The following is a 16,583-nucleotide window of genomic DNA, read 5'->3' as shown; positions in this document are numbered from 1 at the left end:
TGACAATATTTGGGTTTGTATTAATTGGGACCCGCTCATTTGCATCGAAACAGTTAAAACGCAATTAAACAACGCGTGCCGACTGGCTGGTATTGATTGTGAGTTCATTGTAATTGGAACGAACCGATGAGCCAGCTTTCGGGCTCGCATTTCCACATCTCCTTGCAATAAATGATTTCCATTTCGCCTAGTGGCGTTAGCTTCGGATCTGCAATCGTTGCCAATCGAGTGCTCATATGAACAGTGAATTGCTGGTCATATCGTCGATCGGTATGACGTGAAAAACGCTCAATGCGAGTAGCGCGTTGAGTTCAAAGGATCGCTGGGAACACGCGAGGCGATTCAGTGAGCCGGATAAACGCGTGAATGCGGGAGGAAGGGTGTCGGTTAAAAGAGTCGGCGGGCCGATTGGCGAATCGATGAAAGAAAGAAGAAAAAAATGGTGAAAAGAGCATGCCTTATTGGCAGAGACGCGTATGTTTCGATCTAGGCGTATTCGGATCGCTTTATGGCACTCGAGCTTTCATGCGGCCCGTTTCGAGGTGATTGATTGCTGCAAGCCGAAAATTCTAGATGAGGGGAATTTCGTCCCAGGTTTAGCGACGTGGAAAGATTCTCGTGAAAATTGAAACGCTTCTCAAGTGCGGTTCGTTCCTCGATTTTCGATTCGCCTCATTGCACCGTCGGAGCTTTAAGTCTTACAGCTTAGCGGGGAATGAGAAATATTTAAACCGCACAAGCGTGACTTTCGTTATCGTAGAAAATCAATGACACGTAGAACGTTTAAAAAACGATTTATACAATGTAATAATTGAAATTTACACAGTATTTAAAATACGCGAATCGCTGTTCAGGTTCGACGTAGCGTATAGCAGATGATATTGCGGATACTTCGGGAAAACGGTCTTTAGGTAATTCGGTTAATTCTAGATACTCCGAATCAGCGCGATTAATCGCCGGTCATCATCTCCATGAATTCTGTAACAAAAATGAAAGCGACGTATGAAGTAATCGCTAAAAAAAAACCAAGAGATACTTGAGATTACAAAAAATTTCATCGGACGCCGATTGCTTCCGAATTTATCAATGCGAATACAAGTTTTCGGGATTTTCGCAGACGCCAGGTCGAGTGCAGCGGCGATCCTTCCAGCAAATATCACCGACGCGGAGCTCGCTGATTTTTGAAAGAGCCTTTTGAAGTGGGCTCAACAATTCTATGCGCGAAGCCGACGGCTCAGGATGCACATATTGCAGGGATCGCCGGAAGATTACCTCCTCGGGTAAAGGGGGAAGGAGGAAATAGGTCATCCTGTAGCTTTTGAAAGAGCCCCGAGGGTTGATATTAAGATACCCTGCACGCCGGGCTCCGTAATCCACTCCGGCAGAGGCCGCGCGATCATGGAATGATATCCACGACACAAAGCAACCGTAATTAAATCTTTGCGGAATTTCTCCCGCTGCATCGAAGAGACAGGGAAGGCCCGCTAATCCCGTATATGTAATCAAAACATTAATTCGCCGTGCCCAAGCTCTCAGCTTCAGCTCGCCGGTGTAATTAAATTTTCGAGGAAGATATGATTATTCTCGCAGCTTGTGCGGTGCGACTGCAGGAAACTGAGAGATTCGTCCACTGCTCTCGATTGGACGGATGCACCTTCGACTTGTTGACCCGATTTATGGTCCAAGGACTTTCGAGGGAGAGTCCGAGGACTCGATTTGATTTGATTCGATTCGATTTGACGGCGATCGAGATCGCCTGGATCCACTTCGTGACGTCGTTCACTGGAAATACGGAACCACGCGGCCCATTTTCGCAATTAATTGCGATTTCAGAGCCGCTGTGTGTTCTAGCCTTGAAGTGAGACGCAATTGAAAGCAACGTACAGCGTGTGCACAAATGTATTTCTTGCAATAACCTTGCGAATTAAATAATTTTCGGGAATCCAATTAAGTCTTTTCACAACTGATTTTTCACTCACCGTCAAAATCTACGGTTCCCGAGCCGTCGGTGTCGATTTCAGCGATCATGCCGTCCATCTGATCGGGGGTGATTTGGTCATCGAGAGCGGCGAGGATCTCGCGCAGAGAGCTGGTTGGTATGTACCCGTTTCCCTCCTTGTCGTAGAGCCGGAAGGCCTCCTTCAATTCCTTCTGCAGAGCCTCGTCGTCTTCCTCCTGGAAGTGGCTCGCCACGCGGTAAAAGGAGTCGAAGTTGAGGTGTCCGCTACCTGCGGAAAAATCGCGATCCATCAGCCAGGAATCGCTTGATCGCACGGATTTCGCCCATTATCACCGAGTCGCGGTTCGTCGCCGAACGGCCGAATTGAGTGCGCACTGTTTGAGCCCGGATCCATTGACCAAGAGGTGGCCATGCGGTGTTGACAACGATCACAGTACGTGATCTGCATGCCAATGAGAACCAGATACGCCGCCAAATCAAGGGACGGACTTTATTGGTTCCAGGCTATTGTCCCCTCAAGCCTGGGCAAGGCGATTTCCACGCATCCCAAAATCGCGTTACACTCCGCCACTTGACGCTCTCTGTTAATCACGCGAATTTCGGCCAAACGTTGATTCTCCATTTCGGTAATGTTATTTTAGATAAGTCAATTAACCGCCGCTATCACCCCGCAATTTCCTCCGAAACATTCGGTGGATTTCAAAGAAAATTTCACCCTCGTGCTGTGCAGAGAGGCAACATCGCAGAAGTACAATTTGCTCCCCTTTGTCACGGACGTTTTTCCCCTTTTATCCGGCGTTGTTATTTCTTTTCCTCTCTTCTTTCCATACCAGAAACGATCAAAGACTAGATTCCCATAGGTAGCTAAGCCCCGCGTACTCACACCCGTGAAAGTGCCTGTCGGCGATTGTACAAAAGACTCTTACATACTGCGAGCGACTTATGTATTTGCGAATGCACATTTCTATTCACGAACACAATGCATCCGGCCCGGCTTTTCTGCATATTCTTTAACCCGGCTGTAGGGCGCTTTTCTCTGCATAATAGGTGAGATGCATAATTGAGCAATATAACCGTGAAGTACGACTCGAATATTCTCTCTGTATTGCGCGTTTTTATTTTCGATTATTCACGACTCGGCGTAGCGGTTTTTTACAGATCATATTTGCGTTGATTAGAGACTTTTATCTTCGTTCGGATTACGGGTAGATATTACGTATATAATACCTCGTATTTTCCGGCGCCCACGCAACGCGAATGATGAAATTTTCACCGCGGGTTATGCCGGGAATAATTACACCGGAAACGAACCGACGGTAAATTTTTACGCGAGAGCTGATATTTTATCAACGCTATGTGGAATAGCGGAATGAGACTGAGAACGTACCGTCTTCGTCCTCCTGTTCCAATAGAACCTCCAACTCTTGGTCGTCGAAGGTGTGTCCCAGGGTGTTCAGGATCGTCCTGACCTTCTCCTTTTCGATTTTACCCGCCTTGGTCGAATCGAACATGGAGAAAGCTCTCCTGAGCACTGCGAAGATAAAAATAATCCATGCACTTATACAGATCAGGAACGCGACAAGGTAATCGATGGAACTGCGAATGCTGCTGCTATTTCATTCCCTTTCGTTTCGCCACATATGGTTAGTCGATACGTACTCCGCGATGAAAAAACGGGGAATTTATTTTTAAATATGAATCGACCTCACTCCGTGTTTATGCGTTACACATACTCTGAGAGTATAGTGAACAGCCAACCAGGAATGAAATGATATTGCAGTCGGATTTCACGTAGCACTCCGATTTCATCGTTTCATCTTCATTATTTCGGCTAATTTCTAAGGTACTTACTTTGAACTTGTTCCTCATCCTGAAAAAAATGAGAACAGACTAGATTAGTCGGTGAGTAAAATTTTTTTTTTCTGGTCGTCAACATAATTGGCCGCGATTATTCGCACGATTTACTGCAAAGCATATTTCCGCTGGATCAATGTGATTTGCCACATTTAATATGATGAACAATGTAACGAGAAAAGGCGCCTGATACATATTTCAATTCCAAATCTGAATTCCGTTCCCGCTGATCGAGGAAAAAGAAAAAAGAAGAGGGGAAAAAATTGAGATGCACTACGGTGTAACAAATGTCGCACAAAAATAGTTGTTCGAAAATAGGATAAAACGGATCGCACCACTTTACGAGACCGTAAGCGTAAACGAGACGCCGTTCGAACATCAAAGGAAATTGCCACGTGACAATGATATGTGTGCTTAGAAACGGGGACAAGATATTGGCGTTTCTCCTCAATATTCGTAGGTTCAAAATCGAGATGATTTAAATTTTCCCCGAAGCGACGCCTCCACTCTTTTCTGCAAATGTACGAACGAAACGTTTCAACTATTTTCGCTGATTTGGACAAAGTGATCCTGGTAATTATGCCTCGCAACCAAAGAGTTCATCAATTCTCTGATATAACCGATTCCATTTTCTGAAAACTCGAGACAAACATTGGCTTTGATTTACACATAATTTCCACAACGGTATGAAGATCATTGCTCTTAACCCGAGATAATTTTCAAATGGAACGAAAGCTGCGAACGAGTGAGAAATCATTTTCCTTGTCACGCCGATGAACATTAGCCACTTACATCCTAACGATGAAAAACTATTGGCTTATCAAATGCGCTTTGTTGAAACAATGATACGCCCTGGGCACTCCGATTGCATCCCGCGAGGTTGACAGTCCAATTAGGGAGCACAAACAAAAAGGGCACAAATTGTCGGGTAACGCGAGGCTGGGACAACTGACAACCGTTGGGCTAATAAATGGAGTGAAATATATCTAGACAAACCATGATTGGTCCGGCGTGAGTTGGAAGACTTTGCGACGAGATAAAGAGTGGCTTGACACTAGCGTGTGCGCCGGGTGTAGCTCGTACTTTTATAAGATCTCGGAGGCAAAGTGAGGAACGTACCAAAAACGTGCAGCGCGATGCGAATTGAAGCCGCGGACACTCGGCTATAATGCTGCCTCCCGGCGTGAAAATTTCAGCCAATCGTAACGTGTCTCGTGGCTGACGAAGAGGGTGAAAACCGAGAGCCGGGGCGCACCGAAAACGCGTCCGATGCTGTATAATTATAATGCGTCCCGCGGTTTCGGAATATAGCGGTTTTTGAGTGGCGTGGGTGTAACAGTCGAGCCGCAAGCTCGGAGCTTGCGGCCTGTTCGAAAGCACGCCGGATCCAATTCGTTCCCGCTGATGCCGTTGTGTGGATGGTTCTCGGCCGCTTCTAGATCCGAGTTGGCGGCCGCGGGGGTGGGTGAGGGGAGGGGGATGAGGGAGTGGAGCGAGGAGAGGCGTGGAGAGAGAGAGAGAGAGGGAGAGAGATGAGGCTATTTCCAAACATTCCAGACTATGATATTGCTGCTTTCCAAGGGCTCGCTTTGCGCGCCGGATATTTCTGATTCTTTTATCACGGCTTGGGATCCTTTTTTATAGTCTTCGTTTCCATCCCTCGTCTGCATTCTTTTTTCGTACTTACCAGAAATTTAATATCGCTGATTTTGCAAAACTCTCTCTCTTTCTCTTTGTCTTTGTCTCTTTCTCCCTCTCTCACTTTTTCTGGGATATTATAACCACTGCAGAAGTTTACGCTACAGCAGCTGCTCTGCAAATTCTTCTTCCCTGCCGGATAACCGGACCGGCGCACAGAATAATTATCTGGATCATTGATTTTCAGTTTCGGTATCAGAGAAACGTGTAATCAGACACTTTGCTTGTTTTCTCAACATCTCGATCACTCTCTTCGGTGAATAAAAATTCCGTAAGTTGTTTTGTTTTTTCTTCATCGAAGAAACTTTTGCAAATTTAAATTTTGCCCCGAGCTTTCACCTCGTCAGCTTCGGGAATCTTTGCTCGTGCATTATTCAAGAAACACGTACCTAATTCGTAAACGTGTCAACAAATATCGCCTGTATAAAGAAATCCGCAGGACAAATTCTTCGGAACACGGAGTTACGCCGATAAAAAAACTCGGTGTAAATATACTATACGTATACAATACATTTACAAATTTTTTCAATTTCCCGGTAAATTCTAACACGACCTGAGTCGATATATTAGCGATTAGATCTTTTCACCTTTTGGAGGTAATTCGCTTTTAGTATTACGTATAATCAACGTTCCCTAGTGCCAAATGGGGTTCGGAAATGAGATCGTCTCCAGCCCCTTCAGCTTTCTCGTTGAATATGAAACTTTTTTTTACACGTCGTATCGAGTTAACGAGGATCAAACGAATGCGTTCATTGCCTGACGTATAACGACATCGGAGGTTCTGCAGCTGTATTGACGGGAAAATAGAATGAAATAAAACTACCAACATTTAGATAATTCAATGTAAAAGACGTTATCTGTCAACGCTCGAGACGCGAAGAATCTTGACCAATTAATAACAGCTTAGAAAATCTGGCAACAAACGGATTACCCAAACGTCAAAACAAATTGGTTCCCGATGTCAAGCCGGCTTTCGGGCTATCTTTTCGAACGGCGGCTCGAGCTTGCAGAAAACAGTCTGGCGTTATATAGCTTGTACAGACCGACTCACCACTTATACATCCACGTATAATTACTCGCCATTTTTCAACAGATGGCTCGACGTTAAATCAAATAGAAATAGTATTACGTCAGATAATTTGCTTCGTGCGAAAATTAGCAGTGGTGTTATAATTCACGAAGCTTTCGTACGATCGGGTGAGGAAAGTGATGTCATTATAAGAAATCGGTTAGGAAAATTATTGTACACCACGAGTGAGGAACTTAAGTTGGTTATGTAACACGTAATTGTAATATCGGTAAAGAGGAAAAAGTCGTAATCTCGCACCGTGTCGTCATTATTATCATTATTATTTTTATTACCATCACTGCTGGCAAATCTCAGATATTTTTAGGTCACATCACGTCGAAGTTCTCCGGCCGTTACTCGTTAACGTGTAGCATATAAGCCTCCGGCACGATGGAATGCGATGAGTGGAAATCCGACGCCTATCCGGAATGATGCTGCTCGAGTGTTCGAGTGTTTAGGAATTTATGCAGCTCGCGTCAGTTTACACTTACAATATTTTTTTTTTCATTATTATTTTCCTTCATAGTTAAAAATACGTATTCTTCATTAAAAAAAATCAAAAAAACCTACAGCTCTGTAGTTCGTAATACAAAGCAATCCCATCAAATTGCACGTTTTTTTTTTTTGTTAAAATTTTGTTAAACAACAATATAATCAAATAAACACAAAAATTTAAAACGCACTTATAATTTTCCATTTTCATTTTTCATACGCGGTTGAGAAACGACAGAAAAATCAGAAAATCAACCTCTAATATTTTTATGACAGATTAACATTATTATTCGTAGATCTCAATTTTTTTTTATCCCTTATTAACTTGATCTTACGTATATTTGTTGTCTCTAAGAAAGAGAATTTCTAAATTCAGCATGGTGTCTTACCTACACACGTGTATGTACCTACGTATTGTACACGTGGCCAGGAATCCCGGTCGAGAATTGTAGTACGAATGTTCTTTGCAAGCTCTTATTAGGGACACGGAGGCGTGATAAAAGCCTCGCAGTATCTGTCACACGCGAATCAGTGCCGTTCAAATTGGTCATCTATGATTCAAAGATTCCAGCGGGCACGAGCGTCGAGTTGCACTATCTGCTACCTCAATAGGTTATCGAGCGTTTCATCGAATCGATACAGAGCAGCCTAATTCTCATTTATTATATAGGAAAAAGTTAATTGTTCTTATTTTCAGTTAAGGCAGAATTACGAAAGTTTATCGCAGCCTGGATTCGAGTCGAAGGAAGCCACGTTTCCGATTTTTCAATCAAACTGCAATGCTCCGAATAGACGGTTCGTAGCCAGAATAAATATCACGTCGAATGTCAAGGGAAACGTTGCATCGATAGTTCTTGAACCCACGCGAATGCCGTGTATTATAATACCTATATCTAGATATAATACCGGTTCGAGGATATAAACATGAAAATTTCATTGCGCTTCGATACTTTGTAGCGGTTAAATAGCAAGAGAAAATCGATTTCTCGCGTATGAAATAAAGACTTTCCAGTTTCTGTCAACATACTGAATAATTAATCGTATAAATCTGGGTTGGTCAAATTCGTAGCCGCATAGAAGAGAAGAAAGAAAGATCTCAGAAATTACGCATCGTCGTTTTGTCGGCATCGCGTTATCAGCTGTTTTTCACGTATAGTGTAACAATTTCATTCCAGACCCCATCTGTGATCCGAATCAGGCAATTATTCCAACGCTTCGTACGGGCAAGAAAGTTTTCCGCCGACATTTGAGACAAGTTTTTTGTTCGCCCCATCTAAGAGAAAACAAAGTCGTTTCACGGAGTACGGGCTGCCTAGTACCCGCCGAAAGATACGAGGGTAGATCTGAGAACAAAGAACAGACGCGGTTCAGATCAGATCCAGGATATATAAATGCGATCAAGCGATCGAGGAGGATTCTTGGGAATGTAAACCCGCGCCTCACGCAAACGTTGCGGTGCTTTACACAGACCTACACAAGCTGCTTCCGGCTGTTGAAATATCTGCGGAATTCAGGACGGAAACAATCAGCTGATTGAAATACTGCAGCGAGAACCAATCGTCGAGCTTGAGGAGTACCAGCTACGTATACTGCCGCTTGTCTGCTAATCCTGAGCTTTGACGTCGTTACTTAATCATTTCCTCGATCACCGATGCATCGCTTCGTTGAACAGTTAAAACCAAAATGAGCTTCGATCTGACTGATCAATTTTCGAATGCTTATTCCAACAATAAGCTGATCGCATTGGCGTGGTTTAACCAGCATCGAATATCCAGGTTGCTTCGGAATTTGTTAAACCTATCTCAAACTCCAACAGATTAAGCGAATTCTCGTCTGTTCACAAAATCCTGATCAATTGTCTACTGTTAATAAGTCATTACAATCTTTGGAAGAATCATAGGTATTTAAAACGATTTTAGAAATAGTGTTCATAATAAGTAGATATTATCTTTTATGCCAATTGCACAAGAACACCTTCGCATACGGCAGAGACTAATTAGCGACTATAGCATCGCGCGGTCTCTATAACTTGCCAGTCTTGAGCCGAGAGTAATCCAGAATTAAGCATATTATACCCGTATTAACGTTGAATATTCCTCGGAACGTGACACTTTACGGGAAAAATATGTGCCCTACGGCTTATAACTTATACCTACGGGCTTTGGGAATGAATACGTTGCGAATGAATATGCATGTATGCCGCACGTAAAGCCGCTACGTGGAATCCGTCGGATGATGCACCCTGCAGAAGGCTGATACGTAACTTTGGAGCGGATAATCGTTGCAGCTCGTGAGGAACAATGGACCCTGTCAGTGGCTGGGCTGACCGGGACGAGAATCCGCGGCATTGTTCCCCTCGGCGTCATTATCCGACGCACCAGCCTTCGGAGGCCCCGCACAGCTTCCGGTAGGATCACTCCAGGATCCGCGCGGTATTTCGATTACAGAAATGTCGAGCCCGGGTAATCCGGCCACGTAACGTTCTTGCTGCACACATGTGAACATGTCCGCATACCTAGCCCAATGAATTTTCCCTATTTTGGGACCAGGAGCTTTCCTGAGCGCAACGGATTATTCACTCAGAGTGTGCGAAACTCGGTGATGTCGCACTGCGTATTAAAGCTTTCGAAAAAAAGATACCGAGTGTTCAGTTCTGGTGAAAATTTTTCCTCCAAATTTTTGACGTGTATTAAAATGAATTTGAAAAGAAATGCCGTTCAGTTTGCAGACTTGTTTGAAAACGATTTTTCGAATGTTAATTGTTGAAGGTAAAAAGTTTGAATAGAATCTGGGATGTAGAGACAAGAGAAACAAAAAAAAAATTATCGATCATTTTCTTCGAAAGCCCTGTATTCGTTTTTCCAATTTCTTACTAATTTTTTTACTCTTTCTTGATATCGAGCATTTTTCAACACACCACAAGTTCGTCGCATTTTGTAAATTTTCTTCACGATATCTTCGTACACAGGAATTTGAATCAGTAAAATTTCAGCCGTCTATTTATACTTATCAATATAAAGAAAATTCGTTGTTGATTGTAAGCGAACCGCAATCACGTCTAAAAATATCGAATTACAGAATTGAGCGTAAAGCTTTTCATCACAGGCCGGCCAGGTGCGCAGAGAAAGGTAGAGTAATAAATTTAAAGTGGGATTGCGGCCAATTGTTCTGGCTGAGTTTACGTCCGATAAAAGAAGAAACATGAAAATAAAAAATCGAAAGAATCGCAAAAAATAGCGAAGAAATGAAAGAAAAACGAAACATCGAGCCACCAAAAAAAAGAACACTGGGCTTAAGCTCCGCGACTAGATTTATTGGTCAGGTTTCAAGGGAACCGATGAGGCGAGATTGAGTATGACGAAGAACGATAATGTATTTACCTAAATTATCTGAAATCTATGTATACACCTGCCATTTGTCACTGGAAGTCGAGACAGTGCTTTCGGTCTCAACGGCTATTCCTATTACGATTATACAACTCAGCGTAAGATTTGCGAACCTTTTGGAAGCTCCTATTTTTCGCTCATAAGCATTTTCACTGTTCGCTGTCAAATTTGCAATTGTATAGCTAGAATAAGCTCTCGCCAAATCGACAGCGGGATTAGAGCCAATTTCATTAGCATTTTTTTTTACTCATGTTCGAAACTTTATTACATGCTGAATGTATCATAAAAAAAAATTCTTTTTTTTTTTTTCACTCACGTGTGATGATACGAACTACAGACAATTTTAAACTTGGCGAAGAACTTTATTACACTTCTATAGCCGCTGAAAAATTTAGATCCTTATTCACTTTGATCTCGATATGTTCCATAAAATTATAATTAGATGATATTTATTTAAACGTTCACGATGATAGCGCGAAAATAGTAACGAGATGAAAAAAGTGTGAAATTTAAAATAGCGAAAATAAGATTTTCATTCTGTGCCTCCGTTTTTCGAACAATGATTCGTTTCTTCCTACAGATTTATATTCCAGAATTCACGCTACGCAACGTAGCATACTGCAAGACGGTTTCCGATATGCGATAAAAAGCGGTAGAATTTTATGAAATCAGTCGATAGCTTATCCGCTATTGGGAGTTAATGTCATCTGATACCCTGCACCAGAGTTGCTGAAAAAGCTGACCGTTTCATCTACGGCGAAAATCGGTCAAGTATAAATTACTCTTGAGCGTCGTACCGCCATTCGTATTTCGTGCATGTCGTCGGTTAAATAACGACGTCTTTCGCAATAAAATCTTACTTGCGACGATGTCACCTACACGCACGCTGCAATACATGCACAAAGCAATACACAATACATACGTTTACGTTATATTTATACTTCCATAGTTCTCAGGCCGCCGCGCCGCTGTTTAAGCTTTGCGAGATAGAATAAAAATAGTAGGTATACGTTATATCCGTTTATTATACGATAAACGCGGAGTAGAAGTGTGTATAGGTACACGTGAATACGGAATCAATGAATTATTACCTGTCACAGGGTGAATTTGTCAGGGAACTGTGAAGTAATAATTTCATACATTTTATGCGAACGTAACAGGAATTTTATTTCGAGGATACGAGCACTGTGACTTAGCAAAACAAACAAACTGCTTTATAATCCCTTGTGAAAAAATGTCCAAACCCTTCGGTGTGTTTCGATTTGAAAAACTCCTCCAATTCCCGCAATATGAATATTGAGTATGCCTCGCAGAGCAAGCAGGTCACTCGCACTTTCAGGCCACATAACATACGATTCTATAATTACACATTCCCATGTCTATACCCTGCACTACTGCGAAAGATTGTTATCGGTTGAAATATTTATTCGCTGCAAGTATACGGTTGGATCACCGTGCATATATAGGGCAGTCCACGTAAAATCGACCAGGGTTTGAACCTCGACCTCCTGGATTTGGTCCGCGATTTTTTATACCGTTATCCCAGCTATAAAAAGCTATCGGATTTTCTCAAGTCAATTTGTTTTACTTATAATTTTTGAAAAGCAACATGTTTTTGGACATAATTTGAAAATTTGAAAGAACCCTTAAAAATCTTGTAACAGATATAAAGAATTTTAAACCCAGACCCAGAGTAAACCGGCATTCACTTTTACTCTTCTTTCGAGCTTTTAAAAAACAAAAAAAAAAATTCAATTAAATGTTTGCGCAGCAACCGAGCAAAGCCTGGCTATTTTTTGTAGCACCTACATTCGAGCTATATACATCGCGTGAAAGCGAATCAAGCCCGCAACAACGCCTTTTCATCAGGTAGACGGTACTTTCGTTTTAAATTACTCTCGAAGAGGTAAAGCAGGATGAAAAAAAAAAAAAAAATGTAAAACAATGAAATTTTTTTTACAAATTCTCCGCTAAGTGGCAATAACTCATTTCAAACACAGCAATTGTGAGTAATGCTGTGGTGTAAAGCTGCAGCTCGTGCGCGTTGAATTTGTGAGCACAACGCGAAGGCTCGGAAGCACGTGTTTCCCGACACTAGGCGTCGAATTATGTATATACGGAGGGAACGACGCCCACAACTGGACAGGCATGCGACAATATTTACGAGTATGAATATTTATCACGATGTATTTCTAAATTCTAAGCCCGACTTAAAATCGACGAGTCGTTTGTGCGCGAAGAGACACTGGTAAGTCTGAAATTCGTGCGTCCGATCACTCACCGACTTGCTCTACTGCCTGACATCGGAATCACCTTTAATTAACTGCGGATTGTAATTTCCGAAATTATAATTCAATTTATAAGATATTTCCACCGCAATTTCTTTCTTCCACGAAGCTTGTATAAAGTTGGTACGAGAAATCGAAGGAGCTTTTCGAAAACTGTAATTTACAAACGGTGTTGCTCAATTCTGTCTCTTTTGAATTGTTAGGAATTCGGGAGATTTTTCAGCAGTCAAATGTTCATGTACTTGGTACTTTCACCATTGCGTTAACCACCTCGAGGTTTTCAGGTGGAAATATGAAATTCGTTATTTAACGAGAGTATGTGAATACACGTATGATTTTCCCAGCAGCTAGCGCAGCTCAGACGTGAATATCTCAGAAAGTCTACGTAAAAGGGAGCCGGGATATTGGATAAAGTAGAATTGAACGTAAAATTAAGTTGTGAATTAAAACCGGCGAGAAATTCTATGGCCGCATAGGTGAAGACGTGGTATAAGTCGGAGTCGTTGGATGGGTTTGAATAGAAATTTTTAAGTGTGAGAACGAAGACGACGCGACGTGAAGTTAGAGCCGGATCGGAGAATGCAATAGACGACGAGTTACCGCGTGCAGAGCAACTGCCTCTGTGTTCCATAACTTAAGCCGAAATATTCCGGATCGGTGAAACTTTCTTGCTATATAAAGTTTCCAACGCAGATGCCCCAGTTTCGGTTCCGGGAGCTTTCGCGACTCCCCGTAAAGACAGTAAACAACGTTATTTTTAAATTTTGCAATACCGGTACTTCGTCGTTATACGCTCTTGAATCCGCAGCTTCGATCCGCCGACTCCTGACCGAGTTTTCAGATCAGATAAAAAGGTATGGATGCTGCAGAAGGAGCGTTGAAAATAACATAAACATCGAAAAAATCCCATCCGGTAAACTTTTTCCGCCGATCGTTCCCGTCTCGTTCTTCCAGCAGATCATATCCGAGCTTCCGTCGCTTCCTTGCATCGTTGACGCATAATCTGCCGGCTCGGGAAAACGGCATTCCAATAACTAGCTGACACTTTTCGCGAAATGGAATGGTTCGAAATAATCCCCCTCACGTTGACTCCGAGTGCTGGAAGGCTGTTAGAGTTGATTAAATTGCCGGATGAAACTAGACAACAACGAATCTACGTCTGCGGGGTAGATTAGGCCAGTTTTATCCAGGATAAAATACTGCGAGCAGTGCAGAGAAGGTTACTTTGACGTGGTTGAAGGGGCGATGGTCGCACGCAACGTACAGGCGCCTTTTCCATTCCATTCAAATTTTTTCATAAACCAGCCAATGGCCCGCGTACCTCAAGCTACGGATCAGAAGCGTCAAGGAGTTCTTTAGTTTTGAAAATTCCAAATTCTCGTCACGCCAAATCGACATCTGCACTTTTTGTTGGGTGGTTTATCACGCCTCGTACGATTTCGAACCTCTTCAGCCCGACTGCGAGGAGGTAACTTCATGAATTTAGGTAAAGTTGAACCGGGACGTTGATTCCCTGATCCCTGGTCCCGAAGGACGGCGGCGTTATGAAAGACCGCAGGGAATAGAACGCGGCGCGCATTTCTAATTTACAATATCGTACAGCGTTTCAGATTTCTCGAATTCGGCGACACTGCGGACGTTTCATCGACATGCCCTGAATTCAAAAGCACGGCGTATACCTTCGTGCCTATAACCAATGCGGGCTTTCCCCCAAGAGCGTCATTAGTCCTGGTTAGTTTACCACGAAGGCGTACCTAATACCTTCAGGAAGAATTCCGGCCCTCTTCCCACTCCCGTGAACTCCACCCGGGTGCTTGTTTCATGTTTCAATATGTTTCGCCGATGTTCCCTCCAATATTTTGCGTCTCCGTATTAATCTCAATTCTCTAATTAACGATCGTAATTATACCCGTCTTTACGGATCGTCGAACCTCGACTCTGTATTGACCAACGAAATTTTTTCGATATCAATCCACAGAGGGGAAGTAACGAACGGACAAAAAAGTATCGGGGATCAAACGATGGGCTCAAAAAAGCCGTAATTGACTGTCCATCAATCAATCGAACGAGCTAAAGATCAAACGATATTCCGAACAGCGAATTGCAGTTGATTATTATACTCACAAATGGACTTTGATTGTTCATTGACAATCGTGATCTCGATTCCTCGTTAATTATCGCGTTCAACAGTCGTCAACCCCTCGTCCTGGGCTTGTTGAAAATATCAGGCTAACCGAAATTCAAAAATAAAAAAGTCTAATGCACGATCCGAATTGGGGCTACATTTTTTCTCTGTGCTCATTTCTCCTTCCACGGTTTGATATTCACCCTGTTTAATGGATGTGCAGGCTCGCAACAAACCGGCGGACGGAGTTGGACACGTGAACCAGAAAGGAGCGGCTGGACAGAAGGCGCCACTGGCAGGGGGGCAGAAGGTCGCACCCGGGGCAAAAGCTGCCGCGAAACCCGCGCAAAAGCCCACCGCGCAGAAAGGACAAGTCAAGGTTACTCCAAAAGCAGCCTCGGTCAAGACTGGAAAGAACAAGAAGAAAGGCCAACGGCAGCAATACGATCTCATCGTCACGATAAACTTGGTGAGTAATCCTTCCCTCGTATCAATTATACTGATTGTGCAAAAAAATAATCCGCAATACTGTGGAGAAAAGTAACGAGTGTCTCTGGATATTCGGGCATCAATTTTTCAGCTACATCCCTACCAATTGTAGATTATAATTAGAGTATAAGTCGCGTTAATTATCCGCGTGAGGAATCTTATTACACACTTTCTTACGGATCTTGCGTAACAAAAATTTTTGCTGTACCTGTAAGATGTAAGAAAGAGAAGGAGACTTCAGGTTGAATATAGTTGATGTCATTTCATTGACAGTCATTCATGAAATTTTTAACGCTGCTTCTACTGTGATGTTCTATCTTCTTGGAACGAAGCAAAAATTCGTTCCTCTGCTTGTTCCGTCTAAGACAGGTCGAGATATTCGATATTCGATTTTCGACATGCAGAAGAATAGAAGAACACTCGACGAAGCAGTTCGAATAAATGGCCAGAAGAAACGAGCCACGGAGCATAATTCATCAGGTTTTACGGTTATCCGTAAGCAAATCCAACCGTTCCAAGTAAACCTGGCAGAGCTTCGCCTCTCGTTGTCCTTCGCATCGGCGAGAAGTGGCACATTAATCAAAATTTATTTCCCGGCTCGTTTATTCAAGATCGACGTGGGGAATGCCTGTTTCATGTGTGGGAGCGCAAAATTTTACGTTTACTAATAATAGAACAGCTGAGCCGGAACCGAAGACTGGCGACATCTTTGCTCGCGTCTCTGTTACTTCTTGGAAAAGCTTTTCGTTTACTGGCAGTAGATATTATACATCATTCGCCATCTCCGAACGGATCAAGATCGCGTCTATTGGAATATTCAGCGCTACGGATTTTTCTTCTTGGCACAACTCAATTAACCTACGATTCTATCCTCAACTATATACGTATCCCATGATCGGAATTGAACTACTTTGCAGGCATGCAGATGCAGCGCGAAGATAAGAATTGCTACTGCGAAATCTACCAAAATCGGACGATGGGCGTTAATTAACACCGAATTTCAATTTAACTCCGAACCGATTTTCGAGGACCTCGCCGACTGACGTACTTCCAGTTCATTATCAACGTGATATTGAATGGCCAGAGGCCAGAGACTGCCGAATTCCTGGCATTATTCATCCACCCTATTGGATATTCCAGGCATTGCGCGTTGACTCTTTTTTTCATGCACAAAATTTCTCTAAGTTTTCACATACACTCTCTGAAATTTCATGGAATATCT

General features: G+C 42.8%; 2 protein-coding genes across 5 annotated transcripts in view; one reads left to right on the top strand and one right to left on the bottom strand.

The window, feature by feature from the left end:
* Nucleotides 1–16,583, top strand: part of LOC107219670 (neo-calmodulin) — a 102,618-nt gene that overhangs the window by 65,527 nt on the left and 20,508 nt on the right. For all 4 annotated transcript variants that reach the window (XM_015657961.2, XM_015657960.2, XM_046732879.1 and 1 more), the window contains one exon: nucleotides 15,096–15,341. In XM_015657961.2, the coding sequence (XP_015513447.1) occupies nucleotides 15,096–15,341 (246 nt within the window). The remainder of the gene's footprint in view (nucleotides 1–15,095; nucleotides 15,342–16,583) is intronic.
* Nucleotides 779–5,222, bottom strand: LOC107219671 (troponin C). The gene is made up of 5 exons (XM_015657965.2): nucleotides 4,811–5,222; nucleotides 3,812–3,830; nucleotides 3,348–3,491; nucleotides 1,980–2,228; nucleotides 779–978 (listed from the first exon to the last, which is right to left on the bottom strand). Exons 1-5 carry the CDS (start codon nucleotides 4,811–4,813, stop codon nucleotides 950–952), a joined length of 444 nt encoding a protein of 147 aa, XP_015513451.1. The 5' UTR covers nucleotides 4,814–5,222; the 3' UTR covers nucleotides 779–949.

This window comes from Neodiprion lecontei, chromosome 2 (genome assembly GCF_021901455.1).
Source record: "Neodiprion lecontei isolate iyNeoLeco1 chromosome 2, iyNeoLeco1.1, whole genome shotgun sequence".
NCBI lineage: Eukaryota > Metazoa > Arthropoda > Insecta > Hymenoptera > Diprionidae > Neodiprion > Neodiprion lecontei.
This window is presented reverse-complemented; position numbering and strand designations above follow the sequence as displayed.